Below are 22612 nucleotides of genomic sequence, written 5' to 3' on the forward strand. Positions count from 1 at the left end.
ATCAACGAAAGAGTCTATCTTAACATCGTAGAATTGATTTTATGCAGTTCTTTATCTTCCCTTGAGATATGTTTCTTATTTTCAAAAGATTTATATCAAATTTTTATTTTTTAAAAAGATCATTTATAATGGAGCTGACACATAGACCAGAGGTCTCCAAACCCCAGCCCGGGGGCCAGATGTAGCCCGCAGCCAACTTCTTTCCAGCCAACCTCTTGTCTCCTGAAAGCCTCTGGCCCACTCAGCTGAACATGACCAGAAGTGTGCTCTGATTGTGTCTGGAGGGTGTACTGAGGGCCAGAGAGGTTGAATGAATGAGCCCATTCATTCATTTATTCACTCATCTAAGTTCCATCTCTAATTTATTTATTTAAATTTTATATTTAAATTTTTTTCCCGGCCCGCCACACCACGCCAGATATTTGATGTGGCCCTCCGGCCAAAATGTTTGGCGACCCCTGACGTAGACCATTTGAGACATTTGTCAAATGCTAATAAACAAGAAAAACATAATGCATATCATGTACCAAAATCTCTTTACATTTATTGGAGTAAATATGAATTTGTTAAGAATGTGAACTTTTTTTGGTTATTTTGCAGGGCTGATATCAAGGATAATCACTTTATTATTTAAGATCCCTCAAACAAGATCTGTTCATAGAAAAAGAGAGATCTTTAGAGTACTAAATTCCTTTATTCAACAACACAGAAATATCACAAAAACAACTTTACTGGGCAAATTGAATGGTTTTATACAGTTTTGTACATGCCCCATAAGTGATCTGAAATAAATACACCATTTTCCAAAACTGCCTTTTTCATAATTGCACAAGCATACATACACCTTACACAAAGATCTATTAGAAAATTTAATAGATAACTGCACAGTTCAGAAATAGGAGAACAGTGTGAAAGGAGTACATTTTTGTGGCCCATGTTTCAGAGAAAAAAGGTAATCCTAAGTCCCTGCAATTGTGATAATGAAATACTTCCTCACATTTGAGTTGTCTCTTATTCAATAGGAATCAGTGGATCTCAGTGTGAAACTGCCAAATTTAATAAAAACAAAATCTGAAACATTTAGCTGTTACATGAGAACCAACTGTTTGATAACACTATGCATTCAAGTATGATCAAAGACCCACCACTGCTTTTTGCTGGATGTATTCGACCCTGGATGATATGTTCATTTAATTACTTTCTTTTTTCATTATTCGATTACAGACATAGCCAGTTTAAAGGCTTCATATTCTTTAGTGTTAATTGTATGACTTGCATACCAGGGGGTTCTGAACAAAACAAAATATTTCCTTTCTCTTTTAGTTCCAACAGTGCCTACATGTGCTTCTTTAGCAGACTTATAATTGAACAGGTTTATCTGGGATATGGTTAAAAAAAAACCCCACTTTATTCAGTTTGGCATATGTAGTACTCAGTTCTGCAAGACATCAAAAGTTATACTCTTTTGGGCCTCACTCACTCTTGAGCTTCACTCACATTCTCAGGCACGTAAAAGATGTCTATTCACTTCAGTGGAGAATTGAGCTCTGCAATTACATCCATTGGTGCATGCAGAGTCACCCCTTTTGCTTAAGTAAAAGGAAAGGCCCTGCAAGAAATTGCTAGATGAGAAGATAAAAAGATAACATTTTTTGCTCTTAAATTTAAAAAAAGTAGCATTAAAAGTTCACATCATAAATTCTAAAATATTTAAGGAAGTTTGGGAAACACAAATGAGATTGACCCTGACAGTAATCTATGTTACAAACAAACTGATACCACATACAGGAAAATAAGAGGATCAGAGGCCAGAAAAGAGATTTCCTTCTTCAAACATATCCAAAATACTCTAACATGTGCATAATATCATACAAATAGTGTGTTGGTGGGATGAAAAATCTTGATGATGCTGTGGAACTATATCAAACATTGCAAAATTAAAACATAAAAAGCATTTGTAGGAACCAAAGTAAAGATATTCATATTTTTTTAAATAATTAACAAGTTTGGTATTGTTAACAATTCAGATTTGACATGTAAAACATCACAATTACAATATACAAATTCATTAGTTCTTCAAAATCAAAACAAAGAAAAAACTCCCAGAAATTAACTACATTGACACATGCAACATCAGGGTATTAGACAGTAAGTACATTGCTATGAATCATTGTACACCTAAAGTAACCTGGACTGAATTCTTGTCCCTACTTTTGTTAACAGAGATCACAAAATTCCTTCCAAACAAGGCAAGAGCAACAGCCAGATGGGCAAATAAGGCTTTTAAATAATATTATTATAGTGATAATCAATGATCAGGGCTTTTTTATTTTCAAACCTATAGAAAAGGTCATATGCAGCTCCACTGCTCAACAGTTAAGGTAGCAAAACATTAAGAGGCTTGTCCAGATGGCATAACCAGCAAGTAACCCCCAGTTTAGGGGCACAGCAAGTAACCCCAATGAAGAACAGGAAATATTTCCCTTGGGACATGTTGGGCACACAAGCTCTGAGGGAATTCAGTTCTACAGCTTGAACTGGTTGTACACTCCCTGTCAGACACATGGACTAAGATGCGCCAAGGCATGGTCAACATTCAAGTCTTCCAATCTGTCACTTGGAATAGCATATTTTTGAGGAGGACATATTTTGCTTTTGCCTACAGAGACTGCCTAAAGGAAATTGTCCATTTGGTACTCACTTCCAAGATGCCAAAGGGAAGCAGATGTTATGTGCAATCAAAAAGGTGCCCTTCAAGATTTCTTGTGAAGGAGATACTGGGGCATGTCTCTCTGATTGGGCACGGCAGCCATTTTGGACAGAAAAAATTTGAACCAGCCCTGGTAGACATCAATCAGAATGGATCAAAATTTCCTACAGTTGTGAATTCCAGGAACCAGATGCACCAAAACCTTACTTTCCATCTCTACATGCACATTATTGAAGCTTATTGATGAGCCTTTGGTAGTAACACCAGTTACAAAGTTTCAACTTTAAAAAAGCATATTGCTTGCAGTATGGTTACTGATTTTAGTAATGTAAAACCAGAGTGCTTGTTTTCATGAATGTTTAGGGTTTTGCATACCAGTTTAAATAATCTGCCAATATATCAGCCCTGTCACTTTAACTTCAGTACTGTTTCTCCTTTGCCATGTTCCTTGTGACTTTACTGCCTCAAACAGAAAAACAAATCTAACTTGTTATACATGTCTTGCCTCTTGTACCTTACTATTCTCACAATCCTTCACATACACACATCAGGACATACACACATGAAAAACTGGCAAGGTGCAGCCTGTCTGAGAGGTAGGAGTTGCCTACAAAAACACAGGAACACTCACACTATTTTCATAATTAAAATTAGCCCGTTCTTTATAGTGTTACAACTCTTCTTGAAAAGAGTGTATCCTCACATGTAGGCTTTCCTGTAGACAACCAAGAGAAAATGTTCCAACAACGAATAAATTAAGATGTGAAAAGAATCTGGAGCCCCATGAGTGCAATCAATGAAGAGTTAAACCCATATACCTGATATAAATCAGTGTATCTTAAGATCACCTTTACACAAATGCCACAGATTTCAACAGGACTTAAGGCTGCAATCCTATTCACTTATACCTGGGAGTAAACCCCATTGATTATAATGGGAATTACTTCCAAGTAGACATGCTGAGAGGGGACCAATATTCACTCCAGGTGTTACTTTACAAACTGTATTTTCAGAGGATAGACAAAACCGATGCTAAAAATCTGTTAGCAAACTTCTGGTCTTAAAGGCAGCTGAAACAAGTCAAAGAGATGATTCATAGTAATGCTTGCTGCGGTCAAAAACACCTAATATTCTTGAAGCATATTAGTTTGGCCCATGATAAAATGAAGAGAAACAGATTGCTGAGTCTGAGATAACACTGTGAAAGAAACTGTGATGTGTACATCTTGCCCTATCATTGTGTGCAAAAGAATTCTGAACCCTAAATCCCAAATTCTGTGACAAGACATTCCTCAATACAAATACATTATGTACATTATGTATATGTGAATCCTTGGTTCCTGATGCAAAATGTTGGGGGTTTCTTCAGTTTAGAGGGTGGAAGGAGCCAGGTAAGGAAAAGGATACTGTATATGCATATGCAAAGGATAAAGCATTGTTGCTTTAAATTAACTGGCTAGGAATATCTACCAGCACCTTGTTCTGTGCTCACAACTGCAGATGTGAATTGGCATCTTCACACTTAAGCATGCATTGAGGGAGGGAGAGATGGAAAAATCCTCTGTTTTGAATATGACAAGGTTGTGAGTAAAACAAAGTATTAATGAGTAACCCATTGATGCTAAGCTCTCTGGAATATGTACCCTGTTGGGGTGTGCGTGTAAAACTGGAGTGTGATCTGTAGTGTGAACAATAAAGAAGTCATTACATCACTATCAAAACACTAGCGGAAACCCCACACATAAAGCTTCTGGTTTCTAACCCTTTAGCAAACTGCTAGCAAGTTTACAGGTTTTTTTTCCCCTTTGCAATCAGGAGGGCTTTAAACTTATTCCTTTTTAAAAGATGAAACATAATTATCTGTCTGAGGTTTTCATGATTCTATGGGAGCTCTAACACTCTGCATTCCAGCCAAATTTAGTACCACTCAGGCATTCCTAAACATCTCTCCACATTTTTTTCTGTTCATCCATTAGCACTGAATATCCATGTGGGTTTTTTTCCTTCTTCTTAAATCACATATAGATGTAGCACTCTGAATCTGATGAGATGGCCAAGGCAATGCTGTAATCTGCATAAGGAAAAAACTTCACTATCCTACACCCCACTGTTTTATTTCTGAATGATTTCACCATAGCCTCATCAACAAAGAGAGCATTTTGTAATTACAGGTGCAATTCCATGCTGAAGACTTCCTCTGATTGCCTGAGGGGTTTTTACCAGTATGAGGAAACAAGTATGAGGATAGAGGCAAAAGGAATCATTCTTTCTTTTTAACCTTTATTTTATTAAAGGTGCTAATTTTTGTTAACATCTTAAAGATATTCAAGACCTCATGACAAGCTGAGATTTCCAAAAAGACTCAACTCCATTTAAATTTACCAACTAGTCTAAGAACTAAAGCCTGCACATCTAGTGAAAATAGCTTCATATACTTTTTAAAATTTTAATTTTGTTTTCCATTGAAAGGTCATTGCCCAATCCTAGGCATGTCTACTCAGAAATAAGGCCCATTGTGTGAAATGAGGCTTACTCCCTAGTAAGTGTGCATAGGATTGCAGCCTAAAGCAACTTTCAGCAGGAATATAAATATTCAGATTTCCCCCACCCTATCCCACCCCATGATATTCTGTATGCTAAAACAAGTTTTATATCACTCTCTGTAAAACTGATTCTGTATGCTGTAAACTCTACCTTGTGGTGCAGTACAAACTCAGTCATCCAAGTACATCCTTTGGAGGGATCTCATTGTGTAAAGCTCTTTCCGAAGCAATGCAAGTGTGTAATCACTACTCTACTATCGTGCTCACAAAGATTAACTTTTGGACTGTATGCCTTCCTTTCTGACAACAGTATGGTCTGAAGGTGTCTAGTGAGATGCATCATCATCTTTACTTTCGCCAAATGTCACAGCAAGTATCAATGGAAAGATGCATGGTAAAACATGCTGCTGTTGCCAGAGCAGCTGCCACTGGACAACTGGCAAAAAAACAATACTTAAAGCTTGAATTTATTGCTCCAGATTTAATTCACAGAACCACACTGTTGTGTTCAAAACAGTTAATCTCCATAGATGCTCCAACATGATTGTCTCCTTGTGTCTAAACACACAAAATACAAGCGGCTATCTGTACAGTTTACAGAACTGAAACACGTATACTGGGGGGAAAAAATGAAGTATAGGTATGGAACTTTGTAAAGATACATTATTTTATAGCAGGGGTTTACCCAAACTTTTTTTTTTTAACAGCCACTTTAAAAATAGACAACAACTTCACTGGAATAGCTAAATTACATCAAAGAAAGAATTGGTGCACTGAATGTGAGTCAACTTGGCCAATTCCCCAGGGTCCCAGAACTTGTGGTCTCCTGATAAGAGAGTGGCCCTCGTGAAGCTGGTTAGTGTTCTCTTATGTGGAGTATACTCCTATTCACAGGGCCTTGAGAGAAGAAAGCAAATGCCAATGATTAGAAGAAGCCAGTTGCAAATAATGCAACTGGGTTATTTGGAGAGTGAATGGGAGGTTGAAGGGCTACAGGAGGATCGTTTGAACAGCATAGAAACACAAGACAGAGTGAACTGTGATGCATGGTGTGGACAAGTCATTCAGGGAAAGTCAGATTGTGAACTTGATGGGACAGGAGCCAAAACAGTATTATGTTCAAGCATTTCAGCAGGGGAAGTTCTGTTTCATCACAGATATGTTCTACAAAGCTGCTTTTTTCACTCTTACCTGGAGACCACTCTACATTTGCTTTTGAGGAAACCCCTATACATAAGTGAAAATATGATCTGAATATATTCTTCAGTGGTGGACTAAGCAGTTTCTTAAAACAAGACTTTAGCTTGCCATTCACTTCAGGCTGCCTTGAAAATAAGATATACTACAGCTTAAAAGAACCATCGGAATGCTTCAGCGCTGGGAACTGGTGTTCTCTACAAAAAAAAGCAAGAAAACAAGTTAAGCTTTCTTTCCATTGCATTGTAAGATTTGTTCTTTTTGTTTGATCTATTCTGTTCATCCTTCATATATCAGTCACACTCTTAGTTATCATCTCATGGTGCAAAATAATTAAAAGAAATAGCTCAACCTAAAAAAAATAAAGTCTTGCTTGCACGTACATAAAAACTTCTCTAGGATGAACTACAGGCAAGGTTTAACAGCATGTTCAAAATATCGCTCTCTGGTGAGCGCATTTGATTGGATTGCATTTTTTATTCATACCATAAAGCACACATTAGCTAAGAGCTTTTTTTAAAAAAATGAAAGAATAATATAGATATTAGTCAAAACCAGCATCATGTACATTAAAATAATCAAGAGTCCATAGGTAGTTTAAAGATAAATAAATGTACTGTGTGTGAGCTTTCAGGGATGCGAACATCTTTGGTTGGACAAGTGAGAGAAAACTCATGCCCTTGTTTCCATCTTTGAAGTGCCATAAGACTCAGATATTGTTTGTGCAACTATGGACTAACACAGCAACTCTTTTGAAAAGTAAATGGTGAATCTATCTACGTCATTTCAAAATTGGACAGTTCTGCTTTGTCACCCTGATTCATAAGAACATAAGAGTCATAAGAAGAGCCCTGCTGGATCAGGCCAAAGGCCCATCTAGTCCAGCTTCCTGTATCTCACAGTGGCCCACCAAATGCCCCAGGGAGCACACAAGACAACAAACCTGTGTCACAGTGCCCTCCCCTGCATCTGGCAATCAGAGGCAGCCTGCCTCTAAAACCAAGAGCTTACACATACCTACTATGACTTATAACCCATAATGAACTTCCTCCAGAAATTTGTCCAATTCCCTCTTAAAGGCATCATGCCATCACTACTTCCTGTGACAGAGTTCCACAAACTAATTGCATGCTGGGTAAAGAAATATTTTCTTCTGTCTGTCCTAACTCTCCCAACACTCAACTTTTGTGGATGTCCCCTGGTTCTGGTGTTATGTGAGAGGGAAAAGAGCGTCTCTCTATCGACTCTGTCCATCCCCTGCATGATTTTGTATGTCTCAATCATGTCCCCCCTCAGGCGTCTCTTTTCTAGGCTGAAGAGGCCCAAACGCTGTAGCCTTTCCTCATAAGGAAGGTGCCCCAGCCCAGTAATCATTTTGGTTGCTCTCTTTTGCACCTTTTCCATCTCCACAGCTTACATGGTACTTGTAGATCTTCCACTTCTCTGGAGGGAGGAGCTACTAGTATGCGCTTTAAAATGGTCTAATGAAGCAAACACAAACAGGGATTCTGAACCTTTAGTATTTGTGCAAAACAGCATTTATATGAACACATGAAGCTGCCTTACATCAAGTCAGACCATTGTTCCATCCAGCTTAGAACTATCTACCTCAGATGGCAGCAGCTCTCCAGGATTTTATGCAGGGGATCATCCCCAACCCTATGTGAAGATATCAGAACCTGAACCTGGGATCGACACTCAGTCTCTCCTTTATGGCTCCATTTCAGCTGACTGCAACTTTTCATGTCATAGTGCTACAAGGGTGCAAGAGCTGTGTTTTCAGAGATCCTGTTTTCTACCACACTTTTAAAGGCTGAGATACCACTGCAACCTGGCAGGCACCGTCAGAGATCCAGGAGCTCCATACCGACACACTCTGCAAGGTGAGGAGTTTGTGTGCAAAATAAGGGGCTACTGTACTCCCGCAATCCCTAGACTTTAGGTCACCGGGCCTACTGCCAATCATTATTTCAGCCTTATCTGGTTTTGGCTACAACAGGATATGCTTACATCCAGTTCCCAGTTAAATGAAAACAAACATCAGATCTGGGCACCATTAACTTACTCAGGGCCAAGCCTACCATGCAGCAGGGTGACATGAATTGCACCAAGCAGTGAATTTAGGAAAGCAGCAGATTTGGGGCCCTTTTCCCACTTGCTCCTTTCTGCTGTGACCAGGAGCACCACTCCTGCCCAACTCTATGGGCTGGAGTCCTTCCGTCTCCCCCTGCCTACTCTTTAGCTTCTTTTCCCTCTTCTATGGCCACTGTCACTACAGGGCACAGCAGAAGTCTTGCTCATCGCCAATCCAGCCATGAAGAACAGAGATGGCACAGTAGGAACAGTCAGAAAAGGGATGCATGAATGTGCACATATGAAAAGAATACGGGCAGCATTTAGCTGCCCCCACCAACTCACATAATATCTTGTGATGCTACTGAATGTATTAGGTCTTTTCATTTCAAAATTCAAGCTTTAATCTCACAGAATGAAGGACAGAATAGGGCAGGAGGTCTGGCTCAGTTGTTAGAGCTGTCGCCTTGTATGCCTGAAAATCTGAGGCTGCCAGTTCAAAACAACCGAAAGTACCCGAGAACTGACGACACGCTGATATACTGATGAGCTGACCCTCGGTGGCAGAGAGGAGTTGCCGTCAAGTGGAGCGTGGGAGGTGAAGGGCCAGAGACAGGCCAGACCAGGAATCCAGCTGGAACGAGGAGTTCTATGAAAGACTAGAACTATTCAATTGTAAAAATCCCTACGGGGGTTTAGAACAGCCTGCCTATGTAAACTGCCTTGGATTAAAGTCTAAGGAGAAATCTGGCCAAAGAAAGGCGGTATATAAATACCTGTATAAATAAATATTGCTTGCAGAATACTAATCTAGACCAGGGATGCCCAAACCCTGGTCCGGGGGCCACTTGCGGCCCTCGGGGACTCCCAATCCAGCCCACGGGGAGCCCCCAGTCTCCAATGAGCCTCTGGCCCTTCGAAGACTTGCTGGAGCCTGCACTGGACCGATGCAACTGTTCTCAAGGGTGACTATTCAACCTCTCGCATGGGTTGTGGAATGAGTGCTGCTTGCTGTTTGACATCTGTGATGCAGCAGCGGCAGCAAAGGAAACACCAGACTTGCTTTGTGCAAGGTCTTTTGTAGGACTTGAGCTATTGCAAGACCTTCATTCATTCATATAAGTTCCATCTCTAATATATTCATTTATGTAAATTTATTCAAATTTTATTTCCGGTCCCTGACACAGTGTCAGGGAGATGACATGGCCCTTCTGCCAAAAAGTTTGGACACCCCCGGTCTAGACAGTTGCTGCTCAACACTACCCAAGTGAAGTTGTAGGATCAATAGGTAGACTTTTCATGATCCATTTTAAATTTTTAAAAAGCAAACCCAAAACTGTTAATTTAGGCTGCCATTCTACTCACAGCCACGCTGCTTAAAATCCCACAACTTCAATGGAATTTAAGCAGCTTGTGTGAAGGATTGTAGCCTACGAGAACCATTTGCTCTTACTGACCAATTCGGGTCAGCAAGTCAGACCTGTATGGGATGGTACAAGAAACATGTAGGACGCAGGTGTGTGCAAAGCAATTGCCTATTCAACAACACACACACACACACACACACACACACACACACACACACACACACACACAGTGAGGCCAGCGTGGCTTGTGCTGTATCCCAAGGGGGAATTTTGCAGTCTGGAGGTCTCTTCAAGGGAAGGGGATAAATCTGCCCTGGGGAAAGCCCCAGGCACAGGAACAGGTTTACTCAGACTAGTGCCTGCTAAATTGCTGGTGAAAGCCCAAGTGGCTCCTGCCCAGGAAGGGGGACAGGATATGGTGTGCACCACAGCTACCGATTCCACCCCCTCCTGGGCCTGATCTGTCCACCCCTGCCCTCTCCCTGACCCTATACCTCCTCTCCACCCATCCCCCTGTCCCTCCATTGCCCAGTGCAGAGCTTACCTGCTCTGGCATGCATTGAGGCCTGCACTGTCAGCACTACTAAATTCTACGCTGTCGCAACTTGCTTGATGGCATATTTTCAACAGCCTGCATCAATGAAACACATGCTCCACTTACACAAAGGCAGCTTTGCCAGCAATTTCCCCTGCACTGCAGGTGGCTGTGACCCCAGCATATTCACCTTCTGATAACTAATCTGGTTTAACGAGTTTCATGCTCTTCTCACTTGCAAAGAGCCCAATCCTATCCACACTTTCCTGGGAGTAAGCCCCATTGACTCTAAGGGGACTTACTTCTGAGTAGGCATAGGATTGGGCTCTAAGTAAATAATCATGACCTTTTCCACATCCACAAGCAGCCCTACAAAGCGGAATCAGTTTTTCCCTCCCAACAAACTGAAAAGGGAAAGACACCCTCACAATCTGTGGCTACAGCTCACTTTGGCCCAGCAAATGATCAACATTCGGCAGAGCTGAGAAAACCAGACCCCTCTCCAGCCATCCAGCACACTACCTGACGCAGTGCTGTTGCCTGAGACTTCGGCCTGGCCTTTCTTTTTTAACCGTGTGAGAAAGTTCAAGGAAGCCTATAAAACACACACGCCAGATTAATATACATGCAGCAGAGCCAGGTGGTGGAATCCTGAGGTGGTGAAATGGACTGCACCTCTTTGAACTGCAGGTGGATGGGAGGGGGAGGAATCCCATTTCTTAAAATGCTCTCTTATGTTAAGAATTTCCTGAAGATAGAAAACCAGAATAGCAGGCAACAAGCTGGGCTAGAATCTTTCCAATATGTGACTTTTTCTTTGCAAGTAGTGCGTGCGCACACACCCCACTGGAAATGGGACAGCCCATTCTATTGGGCACTCTGCATCTCATTCTGCTGTGTGTGTAGAAACAGGATCACTTCAGCGAGACTGGCAAAAAGAAGGAATATTACCATCCAAAATTGTTGACATCACAATTAGCACTGCCTCAAGCAACCTGGAGTACTTTTTGATTAGCACATACAGGTGCAAAATGACTTTGTACCTTGTGCTGCATATGAGAATTCCTGCCTGACAACACTGCCTGCAAGCAAACATTCGGGTTCCTTCCAGAAGGCCAGGACAGTCTAAAGCACACCTGGTCTCTGGCATGCCATTGCTGTGAAAAATCATTTAAAATGGATCCAGATACATTAGAAAAAGGTACCTCTCATATATTAAAATCTAACTCTATGGTCCTTTAGTGGTGCCCAAATTAAACTATAAATTGATGAATTTTGTAAAGGTATTTCATTAAACAGAAGCTGAACTGAATCTGAAAGATTTAGGGCGCAATCCTAACCCCTTATGTCAGTGCTTTCCAGCACTGACATAAGGGCAATGCAGCTCTGAAGCAAGGGAACAAACATTCCCTTACTTTGAGGAGGCCTCCGTGAGTGACACCCAACTGCAGGATGCAGCACACATCCCACTGGCACAGCTATGCCAGTGCTGGAAAGCACTGACATAATGGGTTAGGATTGCGCCCTGTGTCTCTAAAACAGGCAGCCTATATCGCAGAGGTTCCCAAACAGGGAAACTCCTTAGCTGCCCCCTTACAGAGTATGGCCACAGCAATGGCAACAACACGATCAGGATGATCACGTTGCTGCCAAGGAGGGAAGGGGTTTGTTTAACTTATGTGGGGGTAAGCTTACCTGGGGAGCCTGTGACACCCTCTGCAGCCCTCCCAAAAGCTTCAAACTCCTGATAAAAAGAAAAAAAAACACTTCCTGTTTCGCGATGAAAATCATGCATCCAGGGAACTGAGTGTGTTCAGTACCTGTAGCTGAGAGGGCTACAGAGGGGATCACAGGCTCCCCAGATCCTCCAGAGAGCCCTAGCGACCCCCAGATAACCTAATCAAACCCCTTCCTTCCATGGCAGCACTGCGATCATCCTGATCACATTGCTGCTGCCCCCTGAGAGTTTGGGAACCTCTGATAAATTGGATAAGAAAAAAAAGTTATCTGTAAGATAACTCCTCCTTCAAAAGAGCTCCTTCAAAATACTTTTAATTGTAACATCACTTTTGACATGTTTTTTAAAAATTGACCCTAAATAATTTTCAGTGTTTTCCAATTAGAATTATCAAATCATGCATCCAGGGTACTGAGTGGGTTCAGTACCTGTTGCCTTAACGCAGCTCTAATTCATAATTTAATTCAATTCAGTTAACTCATCATCCCTGAGAAAGTGCTTATTCCTTAAAATGTGATAGCTAGTCATAAGCATAGACTATAAAGAAGCATGGACTCTCCCCCCGTCTCCCCAGTTTCCTAAAATTTGTACATTAATTAATTTACTATATTAGCAAGGAGATGGGGGAACATTTTTGACAAGCACATTCATGACAACAGCCATGTCACTGGTAAAACAATGGTGACAATTCAGCATGAAGTTTTGTTGCACAAGATGTAAGCTGTGTAAGATTGTTAATGCCCATCAATGCGCACGAGTAGCTCCTAGTCATTTCTGTGAGACTGGAAAAATTCCACTGAATTGCCCCAGTGTTATCTGTGACTGTGCCACTTAGCAGTGGTTCCCAAACTTTTTAGCACTGGGACCCACTTTTTTAAACGACACACTATTGGGACCCACCCAAGTTTACTTCTTCCCTTACATCTGGGTAAGATGTAAACTGGGTAAACTTCTTCCCTTACATCTGGGTAAGATGCCTTTGCCCCAATGGGTCTCCTCAGACTTGTGCCACCTCCTGAGGTGTCACGAGTCTGAGGAGAGCGGAGCAGCTTCATGCCGCTCCAAACTCCCCGGGAAGGAGGGTTGGCCCCGCCCACCCCTGGGGCCGCCCATCGCCCACCTAGGAACACCTCCCTCCCGCCCACCCCAGAGCCTTGCATCGACCCAGATGGGTCAACACAAGGCTTGCTGAGGAAGCCGGTGTGGAGGCTTATGTCAGACTCCGCAGGCTGGCGCACCTCTGAGCGCCAGCCTGGCTTCCTCCCTTACTGCCTTATGACACGTTTGCAACCCTCCTGGGCTGCTCCTGCTCCTGGGCTGCTGCTCCTGCAAACTATGGATTGCTTTGTCTCAGATCATCAGAATATCAGGATTCTTTTTGGTACGAACGTGTTTCAGTTTGGAGATTCCCTTTCTCTAACAAACCCTGTTCTAGGGTGCTATGCCAGATGTTGCAAGGTAGTTACTGGTACTGAAGCAAAGTAAACATTCTCTTCAAATCTACCAAGAACACAGCACGTATTGCTGCCAGACCTCTCAGTGCACACACAGCACTGCACAAGCTGCAAGATGGCTGTGGATAGTAAACAAAGCAGAAAGATATATAATTTGTAAAGAAGTTGGACACCAAAGGAGATTGAGTTCAGAAGAAGGCCAAGCAACATACGTGTGTTCAAGTTAAATTCAAAGGAACATAAAAAATGGGGCACGTGGAAATGACACCTTTATTTGAGCATGATATTGACAATGTCTAAAATCCCCCTCCCCCCAAATTTAGAGTGGCTTTTTTTTCCCTATCAGCAACATATTAGTCACACAGTATCTACTGGGAGCAAGTAAAAGGGGAGAGAACTGATTAAAAGGTCCATCATACCTTTGCTCTCAATACATAAAACAGGATATGGAAGAACAAAGCTGCTGTTTCAAATTCACGTTTTTTAAAACTAGATGCAGGGAGGCTTGCTACCAACTGGAGCACGAGTTGCTCAGTCACCATTCCCCATTTTTCTCTTCCCATTAAGAAGCAACGGGGAGGAGGAACTGAACTATCCTGCTAGGTCCTTTGCATGGTAAGATTTCAGCCAACCCACCCACACCCCACTCCTTTTCATTCTTTCTCCCAGAATGAGTAGTGGAAATGCTCTTCAGGGATGTCAAACTTGTTTCATATAGGGGGACGAAGTTTGCATTCATGGTGCCTGCTGAGGGCCAAAAGTGACATTATTAAGCTGATGATGGCCAGAAATAAGCACTTCGTTCTTGTGTAGAAGCTCATTAGCTGCAAATGACAGACGAGAAACTGCAAATCTTGTCCATATTTTCAAGATACGAGATAGCCCAATTATCAAGGGAGAGCCTAATGATAATGGGGGCCAGATAAATTGCTTCTGGGGGCCGCATCCGGCCCACAGGCCTTATGTTTGACATCCATGTGCTGTACAGTCTCTGCCACAACGCTAAAGGTCCTCAGGTTTTGACTCGTGTTCATTTGCTCCAAGTCTCAGACAGACAGACCTATTGGACATTGTGAACAAGAGCTGAAAACATGCAAGGAGTGCATAACAATATAACTCGGGGCACAATCCTAACCAGGTCTACTCAGAAGTAAGTCCTATTTTGTTCAATGAGGCTTACTCTCAGGGAAGTGTGGTTAGGATTGCAGCCTTAATTAAACCATGTGTACATTGTCTCTTTAAGATCTATGATATTCTGCTTAAACAAACAGCCTTACAAAGTAAATTCTCTTTATCAACTGGCAAAATTTTAAAAACTTAACTACTGTACAAAGGTAAAGGTTCCCCCCCCCCGAGTTAAGCCTAACCATGTCTGACTCTAGGGGCAGTGCTCATCTCCATTTCTAAGCTGAAGAGCTGGCGTTGTCCTTAGACAGTTTCCGTGGTCATGTGGCTGGCATGACTAAAGCCTAAGCGCATGGAATGCCGTTACCTTCCCACCAAGGTGGTACCTATTTATCTACTCGCAGTTTTACATGGTTTCGAACTGCTAGGTTGGCAGGAGCTGGGACAAGCAATGGGAGCTCACCCCACTGTGTGGATTCGAACTGCCAACCTTGCACGTGCTGCGTAGCCAGGAGTGCCAGAAGAACTTGTTCGATGGGTAAATCTCTTGTCCAAGGACCCAAAGAGCCATGTGCAGGCCGTTGGTGGAACATGGAAAGACTTCTGCATTACTGTCGGCATCCACCAAGGCTCATCACTCTCTCCGCTGCTGTTCATCACAGTGATGGATGTCATCACCCGCGATCTGCAAAAGCCGGTGCCGTGAACACTTCACTAAGCAGATTACGTTCTTCTTCCATCTGACAACCAGGCGGACCTCAAGCAGTAAGTACAAGCTTGGAGTGACCGTCTTGCATTGTTTGGCCTCCGCCTCAACGGCAAGAAGACGGAGTACATGATGACAGACCCCAATGAGCTCGGGACAAGCCACATAAATGGCATCAACCTGCCACATGCTGACACGTTCCGATACCTCGGCTCAACGATTGCAGCTGATGGCAGCCTGAGTCATGAGACCACAGTGCGAGTAAATGCAGCCTGGACAAAGTGGCGCACAATGACCAGTGTCATTTGCGACAAGAAGATCAGTGACCATCTCAAGTTGAAGGTCTATCAGATGGTCATCTGGCTGGTCGCAATCTATGGAGCTGAATGTTGGCTGGTGACAAGAGAAGCCAAATGTCGCCTTGGTGTCATGGAGACAAAGATGATGCGTTGGATCAACGGTACCACTCGGTTTGACCACAAGTGCAATGATGACATCCAGCAGCAGTACAGCATTGCTCCAAACTCCTTTAGAGGCCCTAGAGGCTGCTGCCTGATTTGTAAATGCCAAAAGGTGTGGTATAATAGTGACTGGGCAGCAGTGCTTTCTCTCCCCCCCCCCAAGATGCAGCTAGTTTAAACCTTGATGCACATAGTTTAATCTGCCCTGTCAGTTTCACAACTCAACAAAAATTGGGTCATGACCAACCGATAGATTACAGCTATAGTTTCCACACTGTCAGGGAGTTTGAGGACCATAGTAAAAATAATAATAACTAGTTATTTAGAGGCACTTTTTCAAGTGGGTGCTCCTTTTTTAGCAGGGGGAGAGTAACTGGCCCACCTCACCCCAGCACTGTCTGTTCTAGTGGCTGTCTGCTGGTATTCATTTGCATCTTTTTAGATTGTGGGCCCTTTTGGGACAGGGAGCCATTTAGTTATTTGATTTTTCTCTGTAAACCGCTTTGTGAACTTTTAGTTGAAAAGCGGTATATAAATACTGTTAATAATAATAATAATAATAATAATAATAATAATAATAATAATAATATTTATATACCGCCTTTCTGGTCATTGGATTACTCCTCTGACTTTATTCAAGGCGGTTTAAATAGGCAGGCATTTCTAAATCCCTCAAGGGGATTTTTGCAATCATAGAGGTTCTCTCTTTCAAGAACCAACAACATTTCAGACTGGATCTTCCTGGTTTGGTCTCACTTCTGGCCTCCAGTTCTCCCACGCAGGCTGACAAGCAGCTCCTTCATCTCTCACATGGAGGGCAGCCAAGACGCTTCTTGCTCACCCCAAGAGCAGGTGGAATCACTCAGCTGGGCTTGTCAGCTGCTTCAAGGTCTCGCCATTCTCACCATTCAGGGAGCTACCAGTGTCCTCGAACTGGCAACCTTCTGATGTTATCTTCGGGCTAATGGAGGCTCTACCCTCTAGACCAGCCCTCCTGCCCTGTAAGACATTGCATGGAAGGGGAGGGAGGCAGCGGAGGCGGGGGGAAGGCAGCGATGCGATCTGCAGGATCGCGTTGTAAGGGAGCTGCAGGGACTGGCATGTACTCACCAGTCCCTGCAGCAGCCCTCCGGGGGTGCAGGAAGCCCTGCACAAGTGTCTTCAGGGCTCCCCGGCTTTCTAGAAGTGAAAGTGGAACAGTCGTGCTCCACTTCCGGTTTTGTGTAAGTGGAGCGCAATCACTCCACTTTCACTTTTGGAATATCGGAGAGCACTGCAGACGCTCACGCAGGGCTCCCCGCACCCCCGATAGGCTGCTGCAGGGACTAGTGAGTACATCCCAATCCCTTAACGACGTGATCCTGGGGATCACATTGCTGCCTTTCCCCTGCCCCTGCACCTTAAGGGGGCAGAGGCCAGGGCTGTCAGGCTGGGGTGTTGTGACGCTCCAGTTTGAATGGCTCTGGGTGACAGGATCCCAAATGAGGACTGTTCCTCAGGAACAGGAAATTCCCCAGGAATTTGCAACAGTTGCCAGGTGGCTACTAAAAGCAATCCTGAAAAGTTTAACTGAACCTCTGTCACTTTCAGCATTGTATTATGGTGGTGGGAAAAGTCTCCAGGAATAATTTCCATCAGAGTTGTCAATGCCTGTCCCAGAAATGCAACAGAAATAATTAATCACATTCTTGAATCTGAGACTGGGAATTGCTATTTTATTTTGGGTTTCTGTTTAGTTCACACTGAAAAGTAAGAAGGACAATGAAAACAGTTTGGGCTGATAAATGAGACCAAGCTCAGTTACACTCAATTCATGACATCTTTGGTTTTGCCACTGGAGCTGGGCAGAGTGAATCCCAGAAGGAAATCTGCCCATCATGGTGGCTGAGGACACCAGCGTGGGATGTTAAAGTGCCCCAACCTCCTGGCTGTATAAATTCCACAGTCCCTGCTGGGGACTCAAAGACTTGATGAGATTACCTTGAGCTCCTGGATTCTCGGCTACGCTTGCAGGGGGATCATTATCCTGAGTGACAGGGAAGACAGATTCCTCAGGAAGTTAGGAGGAGGGGAAGTCAGGAATAAAATTGGAATTGATCAGCATTGTTTAAGGCAACCTTCACAGCTCCTGCAGGTGCAAATACTGACAAACAGAAGCCTCAATCCTCAAACTCAAAAATCCTGCTGTTCCAACTTCTGCTAACAGGTAATGCTGTAAAGCAGGGGCATTCTAGAGAATTTAACACAACATAAGCCTGATAACCTTTAAGCCTCTCTCTTTCTCTCAGTTTTATTAGAAAAGGGCATTTTCCAGGATAAAAGGAGAGAGTATAAACATATACAATTTTATACTCTAATTACAGTGGTCATGAAGTCCACTGATGATTTGGGGTTGGTTATTCTCAGCCAAACCCACCTTACACAGTTTTTGTGACATAAAGTAGGACAACCCCTAGATAGGCTACCCTCAGAACTCCAGAGGCAGGATGAGATACAAACATAAGAATGATAACAAAAACAGAATCTTTATAATCGGTTTCAAGTGGCTTAAACCTGCTGGAAGGAGCTACTGTACAGTAACAATAGGTGTAGATATGTTTGTGTTCATATGCACTAGTAGGGAGATCTATCACATATTTGGTTCCAAGTTAAACACTTGTAGATTGCTCTCTCCTACTTTGACTGGACTTCTGTTTTGCTTCTTTTTCCTACCTCGTTCTGTCTGTATAACAATAGATGAAGTTATTTCATTGCCATGGTAAAGTTCTTAACAAAACACAGCTTTGCAGTGTATTTGAGTATTTTAAACCCTCAGTTCTGCTAACTGGTTATAGGCCCTGGCCCAGACACAATACAAACTGCAAAACAAAGAGCTAAGGACAAACTCTGAGAAGCTGTGACCAAACTGAAGGCTCCAGGACACACCCAACAATCCACAGAAGAAAAATGACTTGCAGCTCGGAGGTTATGTTTGCAATAGTAAAGTTCTACAATGAAAGTTATCAGCTGTGGACATTTAAACTGGAAATGCTACTTTCCAAAGACGATCTCTGAAATGTGTTGAACAGACCAACGGATAATCTTGTAGAAGCGGACACAAAAAATAAACAGGTGAAAGCAACTAAAGCTTTACTACTGGAAGATCAACAGCTCATTTCATGTCCACAAGGTATGTAGACTGCTCTTCAGAAAGTGTTTAATGTGTCAGCCTTAACAGCAAAATGTTCTTGCTATGTAAGCTGTATAGGATGAGACTAGGATGTAATGGAGAGGAGATGCACATTCACATAAATGCCATGTCAGAAATTGCAGAACAGCTGCATGGGCTTGGAGAAGAAATGAAAGACAAGCATGTGGGGGCACCATTACTCACAGAGTCCTATGGATTACAAAGGGGACAGAGATTATAGCCAGAGAAATTGCCGGTGACTTCCTCTATAGATTCGTACACCAATGAGAACAAATCTGACAACACTCAAGTGCAACACAAGAAGTGCATCCACCTGTGGCACAAATGTGTAGGGCATAGGAACGCAGATCCTGACCTTATGATGTCATCATGTCACATAACCATGAAGTGCACTTGTTGCATAAGAGAAAGCCACGTGTGCACCACTTCCACAGAACAGTCAGAACAAGACTACTTGATCCTTGGAGGTCATCCACAGTCACATATGTGAACCAATGAAGACTCTCGCCCCTGATACTCCAGATACGCTTTTTGAAACAGAAAAGCAAAAAGCTTTGCAAACTGGGAGATTGCATGGCAGCAGTCAGCAACATGTTCCAAAGGGAACCACAAACAGTTCATACAGATTAATGATGGGCAATATCCAGGGAAGGAAGCAGAAGCTTATCTGAAGGAACAAGGCACTGAACATCAGATGACTGTGCTGTAGGCACCAGAACAAAATGGAATAGCAGAAATAAAGAACCGCACTCTAGTTGAGATGACCATACCTGTGCTCCCAGCTGCTGGACTATCTTACAAATACAGGAACAAAGCAACAACAACAGCAGCCTACCTTCAGAACAGACTGCCATTGAAGACAATTGAACTGTACTCCATTTGAACTGTAGCATGGATCCAGACCAAACATGAAGCATATTAGGGCATTTGGATGCGAAACTTATACCTACATTCCAACTGAGAAATGGTTCAGGCAGGAGAACAGAATCACCAAAAGCATATTTGCAGGTACAGTGAGAGGCATAAAGGGATATAGGATCTTATTTGCCAAAACAGACAAGGTCACAATAAGCAGAACTATAGACTTTTACAAAATCTCAACACTAAATATCATGCAACCTCACATTGCTCAGGGGAATCCTCCCACAAATGATAATGAAACTGTGGATAAAATCAAAGTGGAGCTCAGTGCTACCATAGTGAAACTCAGAACAGATCAGGCAATGCAAAGTGACACAAATCAGGTGCTCAACTCACATGAACAATGGAGAACTGCGCTGGTGGCTATTGTATAACATCGGACAGAAAGGATATAGGAAACTTCATTCTGGGAGGACGACTTAAAACTGGTCAAAAGTGAAATTAAAAATAAAATAAAAATAAAGTTACTCTCCCCCTGCTAAATAAAAGAGGAGCACCCAATTGAAAAAGTGCCTCTTACCCAGTTAGCAGGGAATTTTAAAATAAATCATGAGACACAATTCAGCAGTTCTAGAATGACTAGACTAGCAGTTCTAGAATAGTTCAAATCTATTAAGAACATAAGAAAAGCCCTGCTGGATCAGGTCCACGGCCTGTATCTCACAGCAGCCCACAAGATGCTTCAGGGAGCACACACAAGACCACAAGATACTTGCATCTCACTGCACCTTCCTGCATCTAGTATTCTATTTACGCTCACACCCCTAGCAAAGATACAGGATTACAATTGGGTTTAATTTGTGCTGCTTTATTAAATGCAGTGACCACTTTTTAATACATGAAAACTACTGAGTACACCTTCCCTCCCTCACCAGTCTGGGGTAGGTGAAAAAAATTGCCATCCACGGCCAGTTTGGATGGCAGAAAAAAATTCCTACCAGCCCTCATGATGAGTGACCAGCTAATCTCAGACTGTACATATCCATTGTGGCTTGTAACCTTTGATGGAGTTTTCCTCCAGAAATCTGTCCAATCCTGTTTTAGAGGCATCTAGGTTGGATGCCATCACCACATCTTGTGGCAAGGAGTTCCACAGACTGATTACAAGCTGGGTAAAGAAATATTTTCTTTTGTCTGTTCTAATTGTCCTGATACTCAATTTTAGTAGGTGTTCCCTGGTTCTGATGTTGTGTGAGAGGGAAAAGAGCATCCCATTATCCACTCCATCAATCTCTTGCATAATTTTGTATGTCTCAATCATGCACCTCTTTTCTAGACTGAAGACCCACAAGCGCAGCAGCCTTTCCTCATAAGGGAGGTGCCTGAGCCCAGTAATCACTTTGTTTGCTCTCTTTTGCACCTTTTCTAGTTCCACTATGTCCTTTTTAGATGTGGGGACTAGAACTGAACACAGTACTCCAGGTGTGGCCATACCATTGATTTGTACAATGACATTATAACATTAGCTGTTTTATTCTCAATCCCCTTTTTAATGATCCCTAGCATGGAATTGGCCTTCTTCACTGGCACCGCACATTGGGTTGACACTTTCATCAAACTGTTCACCAACACCCCAAGATCTCGTTCCTGAGCTGTTGTAGACAGCTCAGACCCCCATTAACCTATATGTGACGTTTGGATTTTTTGCTCCAATGTGCATTACTTTACACTTAACTACATTGAAAAGCATCTGCCTTTTGCTGCCCATTCTCCCAGTTTGGAGAGATCCTTCTGGAGCTCTTCACAATCCCTTCTGGTCTTCATCACTCAGAAAAATTTAGTGTCATCTGCAAACTTGGCCACCACACTGCTTATCCCTATCTCTGGGTCATTTAAGAACAAGTTGAAACGCACTGGTCCCAGGACAGATCCATGGGGCATACTGCTTTTCACCTCTCTCCATTGTGAAAACAGCCCATTGACACCCACTCTCAAACAACCCATTGACACCTACTCCTGGTGTAGGTGTAGGTGTAAGAATCAACCAATTCTTAATTCATAAAACAACCTGTCCTCTTATTGCCTGACTGTGAAGTTTTCTCAGCAGCCTTTGGTGAAGGACTGTGTCAAACGCCTTCTGAAAATCCAGACATACAATATCCACGGGTTCTTCCTGTTCTCAAAACCATCCTTTTTACCACATCATACATCAGTGATTTTCAACCGGTGTGTCATGATACATTAGTGTTACACAAATGGTCTGCAGGAGTGCCACAGGAATTTAGGGTAGGGCTATTTATTAGGGTAGGGATATGAGCCCCCCCCCCCCCGCTGGCAGCACGGTGTGCCTTGTCAGTTGTCAAAAAACAGATGGTGTGTCCTAAAAATTTTAGTGCCTTGTCAGTGACAGATGTACACAGGAACTTTCCTCTGTCCTACCCAGAGAACCAGAGACCTTCAGCTGGGCAATCAGATGCCCCTCCACTGAGCACACACCCTGCCTCATAGATCAAACAAAATGATCTGCTGTCACAATTGTTATTCTTCCTCACAAACTTCAGCCATAAAAGAGTATTGCTGTATGGATGCAGAATTTTAACGTGCTTATTTTGTGCTGCTGAGGTGGGAGTTGCTCAAAAGCAGAGTTGCTAT

The 22612-nt window shown here is 42.8% G+C and overlaps 1 protein-coding gene across 1 annotated transcript in view; it reads right to left on the reverse strand.

The window, feature by feature from the left end:
* Positions 1–5343: 5343 nt before the first annotated feature.
* CXXC4 (CXXC finger protein 4) overlaps positions 5344–22612 on the reverse strand; it is a 75662-nt gene continuing 58393 nt past the window's right edge. Inside the window, exon 2 of the mRNA XM_066632622.1 lies at positions 5344–6647. Coding sequence (XP_066488719.1) covers positions 6603–6647 — 45 coding nt within the window. The 3' untranslated portion in view covers positions 5344–6602. The remainder of the gene's footprint in view (positions 6648–22612) is intronic.

The sequence above is a fragment of the Tiliqua scincoides genome, chromosome 6 (assembly GCF_035046505.1).
Source record: "Tiliqua scincoides isolate rTilSci1 chromosome 6, rTilSci1.hap2, whole genome shotgun sequence".
In the NCBI taxonomy this organism is placed as follows: Eukaryota; Metazoa; Chordata; class Lepidosauria; order Squamata; family Scincidae; genus Tiliqua; species Tiliqua scincoides.